The sequence below is a fragment of the Colias philodice genome, chromosome 9 (genome assembly GCF_061535455.1).
Source record: "Colias philodice isolate Cphi_HAF_F1 chromosome 9, ilColPhil1 Martin Lab GWU primary, whole genome shotgun sequence".
Classification (NCBI taxonomy): domain Eukaryota; kingdom Metazoa; phylum Arthropoda; class Insecta; order Lepidoptera; family Pieridae; genus Colias; species Colias philodice.
The window spans coordinates 6,631,552-6,643,754 of NC_143094.1; the positions used below are offsets into that span (position 1 = coordinate 6,631,552).

At 35.1% G+C, this 12,203-nt stretch overlaps 1 protein-coding gene and 1 long non-coding RNA gene across 2 annotated transcripts in view; both read left to right on the top strand.

Annotated features, from left to right (window-relative positions):
- The window catches only part of LOC149485858 (uncharacterized), a 94,301-nt gene that overhangs the window by 62,714 nt on the left and 19,384 nt on the right, over window positions 1–12,203 (top strand). The window lies entirely within an intron of this gene.
- On the top strand, window positions 332–12,198 carry Nup154 (nuclear pore complex protein Nup154). The gene is made up of 25 exons (XM_089699189.1): window positions 332–532; window positions 664–801; window positions 874–1,030; window positions 1,360–1,593; window positions 1,857–2,038; window positions 2,158–2,429; window positions 2,599–2,730; window positions 2,959–3,086; window positions 3,357–3,548; window positions 3,901–4,043; window positions 4,274–4,448; window positions 4,658–5,010; window positions 5,124–5,262; window positions 5,453–5,567; window positions 5,749–5,905; window positions 6,041–6,127; window positions 6,204–6,391; window positions 6,618–6,765; window positions 6,845–6,938; window positions 7,124–7,304; window positions 7,875–8,103; window positions 8,357–8,591; window positions 8,667–8,787; window positions 9,342–9,522; window positions 11,739–12,198. Exons 2-25 carry the CDS (start codon window positions 664–666, stop codon window positions 11,808–11,810), a joined length of 4,053 nt encoding a protein of 1,350 aa, XP_089555315.1. The 5' UTR covers window positions 332–532; the 3' UTR covers window positions 11,811–12,198.

Genomic DNA, 12,203 nt, shown 5'->3' on the forward strand with positions numbered 1-12,203 from the left:
GAGCTGATTTGATGATGGAATTGGAAGGTGGCCATAGGAACTTAGACCTCAGTAGTATATTGACTCAACTTTATCGAGTTTGGGCTCGTTTGATTCCTGTTGAAAAATACACTAAAAAGTATTAAGTAAATAAAAATAACTACGTTAAAAACAACCGACTTCCGACCGAAAGGTTTGATGTCGGTGCACGGGCTTAAGGTAAGCCTAAGGTTAATTAAATAAATAATAAGCATTGATATTGATCACTGATGAGTTATAAACTATGATGATGTCTTATGGCCTATGGGTTATGTTTTTATTATCTGTTCATGATAGTGACAACTGACATTTACGATTCAACTTTTTAAATGTGTACAAACCGTTAATGAATGGATTTAGAGTTAAATGAATTAAATAAATACCTACTACTAGTTTATTAATGTATCAATATTGTTATGAATTAAATTTGTTTAATGCGTGAATCACTCATATGCTATTTATAAATTAATAATCTCGCCTTGGTGATTGAACCAAGATTGAACCTCACAAAAAGGTTTGTGTTCTTTTTGTCATTTAACATTTGACAGATTAATAAAATAAAAAAAATAACCTCACTTTCGTCGATTTGGTTCTGTTTTGATATTTTGCTGTGCTAAATAATGTGTAAGAAGTAATATTTATCAGATGCCGAGTGTTAGTAACAGTGGTGACGCGCCTAGACAACTTGAAAACTGTAAAATGCAACTGGAGTGCTTGGAATTAGCGGGATGTACTCTAGACCGGTACATTACTTGTGATAATTCCCGCCCTTCATTTCTAGAGGTTTGTTTCACGTTTTATCGTTATATAGAAAAATAAAATCGGTGATAATGTTAATGTGATAAAATCTTTCAGATAACAGGCATAGCAGTACAAGGCATTCCAACATGTAGTGGCCTAAATGCTGGAGACTACAGAAACCTGGCAGCCCTACTAAATCATGCTTCTTTGTCGCAGTTAAAAATATTAAATAAAGTTCCATTGCCACCAGAAATAATGGAACATTTTGCTCGTATCCTTTGAAATAAGTTTAATAAAGAACTCCAGTTAAATAATTTTTATTCTTGATGCTTATAAATAAAATTAAATAAAGCACACAATATCATTTTCATTAAATTAACAATTTTATTAACTGATCCAATGAACAATTACAATAAGACTATAAAATTTTAATTAATTTTATTCCTTCTTAGATAGATATTGATATAATATGCATCTTTGTAAAATAGTTTTGTGTATTTATAAGAATCATAAATCAAATGTGTTATAGTATTATTAATTGCTTTCAAACTTATACTACCTACCTATATCTAAACAGTGCTTTCCTTAGTGCTAAAACAGATATGCAGTGCCACTGTTTGATGGGGGTGTTTCCAGAAATAAGCAGAGTTTGGTTAGCAATTGATAGTAACATTTATGTATGGGCATTTGAACATGGCAGCGATGTAGCATACTTTGATGGCCTAGGAGAAACTATTGTCAGTGTGGGTTTGGTTAAGCCGAAGGCAGGAGTCTTTCAGAGTTTTGTTAAGTACTTACTGGTCTTGACGACTACAGTAGAAATAGTAGTATTAGGTGAGTGTTTAAGTTTTTCCACATCAATAATATATTTTTTTTTAACAAAAATTAACCTTATGATGAAGTTCCAAATAACATAGAATATCTACTAATATTTATTTGGTGAAATGTTTTTGTTAAAAACTGTTCCTCATTCTTTTTTTTTTTGTTTTATTAATAAGAAAAAAAAACATGTCCTGGGTCAAACATAATCATATAAAAATTTAAAATACCACCCACATTGTATAATAAATTGTGTTTAAAATTTCTTATAATTTTAGGTGTAACATTTTCAAGTGGCAAGCAGAGTGGATCAACTGAATTTGAAGAGATACATTTGGTGCCGGAACCTGTATTTGTTTTGCCTACTGATGGTGTTTCAATGCTGTGTGTGAAATCAACATCCAAGGGCAGAATATTTATGGGTGGAAAGGATGGATGTCTTTATGAAATAACTTATCAGGTAATATTATGAAAACACTATTAATTTTTAAAAATACTTTTCTACTTATTATTTTTACATAATATTATACACAATATTTGTATTATAAAAGCTAATTCATACTTAAATTTTGTTTGCAGGCCCAATTAGGCTGGTTCGGCAAACATTGCAAGAAAATTAATCATTCTACAAGTGCACTATCTTTCTTGGTGCCTTCATTTCTTAATGCAGCCTTGTATGATGAAGACCCCATTGTTAAGATTGAAGTAGACAACTCACGGAATATATTATACACGCTTAGTGAAAAGGGTTGCATTGAAGTGTTTGATTTAGGAGAGGATGGTGAAGGGTTAACTAAAGTCACTAGATTAGGTCAAAATAGAATTGTATCATCTGCCCTAGAAATTGTAAAGTGAGTATTCTAATGTTTTAATTGATTTATATTAATTTAAAAATGTGGGTCATTTGAAATAAAAGTACCTACTTACCACTTTTTATATTGAACTATCACTAGTACATTTATCTTTACTTGAATCATGTTCATTTAACTGAATAACAATTGTGTTCATATTTAATTTCAGGACTGTAGAAACAAATAATTTTAAACCAGTAATTGCCATATCAGCTGTAGAAGAGTCTGAATCAGAACATTTGAATGTTGTTGCTATCACACAGACTGGAGCAAGATTGTACTTTAGTACAGGCTGTAGAGAGTAAGTATAAAATGTCATCTAATGTGCAAGTTTTCTGTTTAATGTTAATATAGAACAAAAGTTATCTGTTCAGTTTAGTAGTATATTATAATCAATTATCAAGAAATGTACTTGCCAGTCATTATAATCCTTATTCCAAATTATGCATACTTACCACATGACATTTTGATAATAAGTGTCTATGACTTTATTATTGTACAACAATTAAGCTTAAATTATTTATTTTAGCCCCAATCAAGGAGGACCAGCTAGACCACAAGATCTCATTTTACTTCATGTCAGACTACCACCAGGATTTACACCTAATGCTTCAGTTCTTAAACCAAAACAAGTCCACAATGCTGTGTATGATAACGGTGAGTTATCTCTTAACTAATTATTATTATATTCATCTTTTTAAATGTGCTTAAAATCCTTAATGTTAGTAAAAGTACACATTTTAAATATTAAACAAAAAAACAGTTTATGGTGTATTTAATAGTGTAGTTAAATGTGTTCATCAAATCTAAACCACTCGATGATCTTTAATTGTTTCAGTATATGTAAATAATATGATCATATTATATAATCTTAAATTTTAATAATGATAATAATTCATCCAAGAAATTGTTGTTATTAATTGTCAGGTACCCTCGTAATGGTGTGTTCTACGGGTGGTGGTGACGCAGAAACACTCTGGTGTATGTCACGAGCACTCGGTGGTGCTGCGTTTAGCGAAGCACATTCTTTGTTACCTCTAGATGGGCCCGTGTGGGCGCTAACCGCCTTACCGACGATACACGACTCGCACTTGTCGCCCGCTCTGTTGGCTAGAAAAGGTTTGATTTGTTTTTGATATAAACTAATCTAGAAATTAGTATATTAAGTAGTTTTTCATGATTTTTATTTGATCTTTAAATTATTATTTGTTATTTGAACTTCAAATTATTTTCGATTGTATTATGCGAAGTCTTACAGATAATGGTTACACAAATAAATTTATTTAATTTAGTTGCAATGCAATTTTTAATGTGTGATATTTTTGTTATATTTTTAATTTGCTTGAGTTGTTACTGACGCAGCGATATCTAATAAAATAATCAATTTGATTGTCATGCAGAATTTATGAAAGGAAGATTTTGTTAAAACATAACCAGACAAAATAACATTTGTGATCTCTAATTCCATTAGATCCATGGTCCGGTTCGCGTTGGGCGGTTGTCAGCGCATGGGGCGCTGCACTTATAAGCGCCGGCGCACCACCAGACTTACTTAGGGCTTTGCTTCGTGATTATCGCGGACCTGATGCGCAACCGGTGAAGGATTTGTTCCAGGTGAGTGAAATTTTGTACACGAATATTATATATTCATATTTTGGGTTGGTAAAATCTTAATGAAAAGTCTATTCCTCCGAAAATTTCAAATCTAATATTTAAAATTATTTACAATGCCTGTGTCTTTATCATTTAAACACAACACACCTATTTTCCTTTGTTTTAATTTTAACAACTTCAAATTTACATGTGAGGTCGTGTAATAGTTATTAAGAGCTGTATGTTTTCAGTTGCAAGGTTTCGACCAAGCGTGCGCGTGCGCATTGTACTTGGCGTGTGAAGAGGCGACCAGCGGCGATCTGTCTATTAGCGAATGGGCGTCTAGAGCCTTCTTTATTTATGGCTCTCAGCCAGTGCCAGCACCTCTACAGCCGCACCAGATGTCTCATGCACCTTCTAGTATAGGTAAATGATTAAATATATGATAAATAAATAATGCAATTTTTTTTGTAAAATGATATGTTGGTAAGTTCTTTAGTAATGTTTTTTTCTATTTTTGAGGTTTTCATTAATTTAATTAATATTTTAGACTTTCATTAACAATAAGCACTATTTTATCATCAATTGTACCATTTTACAAAGATATATAGATATATATTATATTATTTCTGCAGGTTCTCCAAAATTCTCGCCGCGCCAAGTGTCAACTCCAATGTCGATACGCCCTCAAGATCAAATGCGACAAATGCAAATGAACCAATCGTACCAACAGATGCAAATGAATCAGTCAATAGGCAATCAATCCATAGCACCACAATCTCCATACCAACAAAATATAAATAGAACACCATTTAACCAATCCTCATTTGTTGCTAATGTCACTCAACCAAATAGAGAAAATTTCCAATTACAAGTAGAATATAGTTCGAAACACAATGGACTCTATATCTATGTAGGAAGGATACTTTTACCAATCTGGAATTTGAAGTGTGTTACGAAGTCACTGACGCCAGATAAAAAGGAGTTTGTAAGTAGAATTGTAATGTATTTTACTACTATAAAACATTATATATATTATATAGAATTAATTTGATTAATAAAATATAATCAATATAAATGTGCTATTTTTAAATATTTTAGATGTCAAGCAAAGTCACAGGAGAAGATTGTGCCTACATAGTAAAGAAATTACAACGTGTCGCGGCGTTCATACAACGCGTCGTTGCCCCACCACACTCTGATGAACAAGCTTCTATTCATGCACTAAAAATATTTATTAGTTAGTACTGTTTACTTATTTGATAAAAACTTCATTTTTCTTTGTATATGGAATGGTGTCAAACTTATAGTCTATATTTTAATTGTTAAAAAAAAATATTTTTTAGAAAAACAAATTGAAAAATAAATAAAATAGTTACTTACTTCATAATTTATTTACGCACTTCTGAAAATACATGTCTATATTGCAGCAATGGCCATTGAAATGCTCAGTTTATGGAAAGTCCTGTGCGAGCATCAATTCCACGTTATAGCAGCCAGTCTTCCGCCAGAACAGCAAAGTGCATTACAAGCTGCAAGTTTTCGGTAAATATTATACTTTGATAACTATTGAATTTGCATAACTAGCTATTTGTAATTTTTCATTTCTTACTGGGAAATAATTGTCATAGTGCAACAAGAGAACAACATAGTTGCAATAAAAAAAATAATGAACATTATATTGTGTATTGTATACCAAGATTGTTCTATGTATTTTGTGTTTCAGGGAGTTACTGGTTGGTGGGCAAGAAGTAGCGTGTTTGTTATTGGGATCTCTAGTCGCGGGATATTTGCGTGACAATGCGTCTGTTGACGGTATCTCGCAGAAATTGAGGCAATTGTGTCCTACGCTGTATAGACAAGAGGACGCTACATGCTCTAAAGTACGCATATAATGTTTAATCGTATCATACCAGATTTTCTTACTGTTTTATAATGACATCGAATTTTATTAATCGAAGTTTGAACGAAAATAAAATATTCATTAGAAATAATTTAAATATATTTTTTCTTCGCAGGCAAATGAACTATTAATGTTTGCCAAACAACAAAAGAATTCCGCTGAACGGGAAGAAATGCTTCAGCAGGCTCTGAAACTTTGTAAGGTAATCGAATCTATTTTCAACTACATAGTCATTTATTTTCTATCTTGTATAGAAATTAACGCATTTTCTCTTTTAGGACGTAGCTCCAAATGTGAATCTACCTCTAGTATGTTCAAAATTGCTCTCAGCTGGGTTTTATTCTGGTATTGTGGAACTGTGCGTCACCTGCGCGTCTAGAATAGACCCTCAAGACAGAGCACTATATTATTACAAGAGCGACCAGCCGTCGCAGGATCGAGAGGGTCATTTGCTTTATTATAAGAGGTAATTATTTAATTGTATATTTTACTATTTTATTGTTGCCGACTTCAGTATAATATAGTTGTTATATTGAGCAAAAATTTTGGACATCAGACAACACTATTTTTAACATACATTTTACGTCTTCAATGTAATGTATGTTTTCATAACAATATAATTAGGATTTTGCTATAAAAATAACGAATAAATTTTCGTGAAAGATATTTATTTCACCAATATTTGTGTTTAGGATGGAAATATACCGCGAAGTGTGTACTGCGTTAGAGCGTTTGTACGAGCGTAGTGCGGAAGGCAGTGCCGAGTCGTCACCACCGCGTGTGCGTACGCAAACTACTGATGCGTTACTTACTTTGTCACCAGCTGATGCTAATTATCAGGTAAATACATCTTACCAGTTCTTTTTTATGTATCTTGTATTTTTATACTGTATTACTGAATTTTACTGTCGTTTTATAGGGTCGAAAACTAGTCGCGGAATGTTTGTCAAGAGAAGATGAACTCCTACATGTTGCAACTTATGAGTGGCTTATATCAAAGAATTTAGGATCAGGTGAGCTACACTTAATTATCATTTATTAATTAAAAATATTTATATCTCTTATGTATTGAATTGAATCACCTAATACATAATTCGTCACACACAGGACTGTTGTTTAACGACTGTAGAATACAATGCGTAGATTGCTTTTTTTTTGTTATTTTAAGCTATTTGTTAACGTTAATGATTAATTACAGAATTAGTATCAGTAAGCGGTGTAGCGCCCGCATCGCTACGCACGTACTTATCAGCGGCGGCGCGACAAGCGTCCGGTCGCACGGCGCTGTTACTGCTTGACCTCTTGTGGAAGGTTCTCGAACGCGCCGGGGATCATTTGGCCGCGGCTGAAGTGCTAGAGGGACTTGCTACTCGACCGGGGTAATTACATGCAGTTAACAATGAAAAATACCAAGATTTTCCATTGATCTAATGATATTTATATCGTTTGCTTATAAACACCAAAAGTCAATTGGTCAAATATTGCAAATCGACAGACAGGGATTTTTTTAGTGAACCTTTTCAATTATTTTCTGCCATTCGAATCTAAAAAGCTTATATTAAAATCGGTAAAAATATTGTTTTGTTCGATTTATTTACTTAATAATAATTATACATAATTCCTTACTAAGTATGCTTATATCTTAATATATATAAATCTCGTGTCACAATGTTTGTCCTCAATGGACTCCTAAACCACTTAACCGATTACAATAAAATTCGCACACCATGTGCAGTTCGATCCAACTTGAAAGATAGGATAGTTTAAACATGTAGGTACCACGTGAGAAGCCGGGGCGGACCACTAGTATGTATACTTACTTACTTACTATCTGGCGCAGTGACCCCAAAGTGGGTCTTGGCCTCCGACAACAAAAGACAAAGTATGTATATATTTTTTTATCTCAAATTAATCTGTATGGAATATTTGATAGTGTGGTATTATTCCAGCACGGGTGCGACGCTATCGCAGCGCATGTCGTGGCTGTCGGCGGGCGTGGTGTGCGTGCGCAGCGCGGGCGGGGCGGGCGGCGCGGGCGAGCTCGTGCGCCGGCTGGAGGAGGCCGCGGAGGTGGCGCGCGTGCAGGCGGCCGTGCGGGCTGCGGCTGCGGCCGCCTGCCCGCCGCCGCCCGCCGCGCTGCTGCAGCGGCTGGATGATGAGCTTATGGATATCACGCAGGTTTGTGTGACATTGTAGAGCAGATCACGCGGTACCCATTGCAAGAAGCAATTTCAATTTTGATTATTTTGAAAATTTAAAAGTCCCGATTTTTTTCCCGAAAGATTATTTCTTTTTATGAGCCAAAAGTCTGCTTAAACCATTAACCAAGGATCATCTTTGCTCTTGCATAGATTGTAGTTTAATTAAGCTACAACAAAGGTTTTTCTTCGGTTCTCTGTTTATCTTTTAAATATTAATATTTTACTTTCAGTTGTACGAAGAGTATGCAGACCGTTTCAATCTATGGGAATGCAAGCTCGCAATTGTGCAATGTTCAGGACACAATGACGCTCTGCTGGTGGAAAACATTTGGAGTAATATTCTCGCTGAAGCGGAATCAGCCGCTCGTTCATTGCATTCCCCTGATGAAAAACTTGCCTCAGTTCTTAGTAAATTAACCACATTAGGAAGAGAATATGTAAATTCCGGACACTGTTTCCCATTATGTAAGTATCGTTAATACAGCTTTACCTTTTTCTTAACTTTTTTAGCTAAAATTATAATACCCTTTTTTATTACAGATTTTATTGTCCGTCAATTAGAAATATTGAGCTGCAAAATTCAAGCTGAAAAAAGTATGGTTTTCAAAGCCGTATTGAATATTGGTGTATCTTTGGAACAAGTTTTAGACATCTATGTGAAGTAAGTTTATATATATTTTTTTATTACAAATTTTAAAATAATAAGCTTTCATTCATTTCATTCCATTAACCTTATAAAGAAAATCTTGTCATCTTCTGTTGTGCGTACATGTTTTCAGAAGTATTAAGTATGTAGTATGTACCTATAATGGCGCATCAGATGCCGGGCATTTGCATCTTTTACTTGCGGCACGCGCGGTTTTTAGTTGCAGGCGGCAGTTTGCAAGCAAACGGCTTCGATACGGAGTGGAAGGAGTGCGAGATGCGCCATAAAGTACACATTGTGTGCATCTCTCTCTCTCTCTCTCTTTCAACCTGTGTTCGTCCACTGTTAGACGTAGGTCTCACCCATGGCACGCCACTTAGCCCTATTGTTGGTTTCTTGCCGCCAGTTTTTCCCTGCTATCTTACGCAAGTCATCGCTCCCTCGTGTCATGGGGCGTCCTACACTATGTTTGCCGAGACGCGGTCTCCACTCTACAACACGGGTAGACAACAACATGTCTCTCATTGTGTTCATGGTATACATGAAAGTTAATGTGTGTCGTTACGCAGGCTAGTGAGCGTGAACGAGCGCGTGTGGCTCGGTTGCGGTGACGAATGCCACGTGTGCGGTGTCGCGGTGCTCCTGCTGCAGGCGGCGCGCGCCGACGTGCCGCAGCTGCCGCCCGCGCCGCGCCGCAAGGTGCTCGCCCGCTGCAAGGACCTGCACGAGGCGGCGCTCTCCGCGCTGCAGGTGCGTACACCCGTACAAATCTAAAAAAAAAAGACTGGTTGCAATCCGGGAGTGCCGGCAGAAGTGAAAACTTGATTATTAACGTTGAGCATGTTTGATATCCATCCGTCTTACGCTTTTTCGATCAGGTCACGTGTCCTGACGCGAGTTTAAGATTTTATACCCAACGCCGCTAAAGAAGTTTTCACTTCAAAAATTGGTTGTCTGTAAAGTCGGTTTACTGACGATAGTTGAACGTGACAACGTCCAATTGTGCTTCTTTATCGTTCGTTCCGCGCTCTCGCTTGCACTTCCAGCCTCACATGGAACGCCTCAGAGCGAGGTAACGCCGCATGAGTCATATTTTTTCGTGCGTGCAGCCGGCTCTATCGAATTATAAGACGTTGTCACGTCAATAACAAGACACTAGAACTGCTATAATGTCATAATTATTATGAAAATCACTGTCGCCAAAACCAACACATTTTAACATAGCTTAACAGTACACACAAGTAAATTATGCCTTTTATTGGATTGGATTATATTCATTGTAGTGAAAACTAACTTAAAAAATAAATTCAACATTTTAATATGTACCCTCAACGCACGATTTTACGGTATATTTTAGAATAACATCCCTAAGTACATGAGAGGTTTGTTTCTTTTTGCTCAGAAAAATACAAATACATAAAAATTTGGCTTTTCTACAACAGAGGGCGTTAATTTTCAATAGATATATTTTTGAACCTAAACACATAGAAATAAGGTTGAAATTTGTGTTAAACGTAATAAGAACGGTCGACTGTGACATTATTTGTTAGATTTCTATGGTGACATTCGTATTACTTGAAAATATCTTGTGGAATAATTTCCGCAATGGGAAATGCTGAAACTCACCATGTTTACACACGCACGTCTCGAGAGCAATTGAACAGCGACGAACACACTGGTGGCTTGAGAGTCACCTGAGTGGCGACAAGGTCACGCGCGCTTACGACTTCTAGTCATGGACGTATAAAAAAAGACGGACGCCGTTTTACGAACAAACAACGTGAAGCCACCGTAGTAAGCTAGCGATCGTGTAAAGACAATGAACACGCACACACTCTCACCATAGTAAGCTAGTCGGCCGTCATTATGTCGTGAACTACCGACTGATTAACTGCGTCACTGTTTCACAAAAAATATTTAAAATGCCGTCTTGCGTGGTTAAATGGTGTCGCAACAGTACAATTTTAAATAACAAAACACAAGGGATTACATTCCACAGGGAAGCAAATTATTTCTTTAATGTTTTAATTACAAAATTATTACGGCAAAATTTATAAAAAAAAATACAGCCGCCATTGTCATCAGGACAGCTGTTGCCATAGTGTTGCCATGGCAACATGTCACACACACATGGATGTGTCGCCGCCATTACTAGGCTTCACTCAATGTTTAGGCGATACTCCGTCCGTCTTTTTTATACGTCCATGCTTCTAGTGTCTTGTTATTTAGATTCCTATGCGTAAACCCGACACACACACTGCTGCAGGCGACGCGCGTCGACGTGCCGTGCGAGCACACAATACATACATACCTATTCTCATTTTATTAATTTAGATACATAAATGACAAACACTGGCGTTTAGATGATTTCCCTGATAGCCTATTTATCACGTTTTGTTCACCTTTTGCACGTGTATACGACCTTAAACGGCACAGTCGAAGTCGAGCTCAAATCGTTCAAATGCGTTAGATCGTATTTTTATTTTTTACCTGTTTGAACTTCACTTAGGCAGTGGAACATAATCTTTACAAACTATGTCACAACAACCGCATACAGTTTATTCCTACTCACATTTAGAATCACCTCGTTCAAGACGTGATTCTATCATTCTAAACGTTGCATAGCCCATCAAACTCCCGAATCAATTGCAGTGCTTAATACAAATACAATACTTATTTGTAAAACACACTACGCTTATAAAACGGATTTGAGTCAAGCTGTGCATATAATATGCAATAATTTAAGCAAGTTTAAATACTTTATTATTATTTTCAATTATAAATATTGTATTTTAACACCTTAGAAAACAATTTTGAAATAACTAACATAAAAATTAGTAAACAGTTACTTATAATTTCAATCAAACCTTTATGAGGCTGTAATATTTCTAAACTCAATTTAAATAAAATAAGTTACTATTATAATGTTTATGCATTACAATATATCAATTTTCCTTTCATTTCAGAGTCGACCCAACACACAAATACTTATAGATAAACTTACCGTGGCGCAGGCGTATCTAGATAGAATGGACTAATTTAGCATTAATTTTAGTAATTTTTATTTTAATTTATGTTAGTTTTTTTTTTTGGTGAAAAAAAAAACATCGATCATTGGTAACGTTAAAATATAATTAAATTAGAAATCCGTACAATATTCCTTAAAAAATACACTTTTATATCTTTTTAAATAATAATTATACAATTATGTTTCAGTTTATTATTAATCGGCAGTGACTGTAAAACTAAAATTTTACTTTAAAGTTACTTATTAATTAAAGTCATAATATATACATTTGATAATAATATATTCTTATATATCCTGTCTAAGCTGAAAAATGCATGTATGCATGTAAGAATAACAGTGAATGTAATTCGGAAGGAACACTGATTTCTATTTTTGTAAATAAATTAAATTTAAACATTTGACA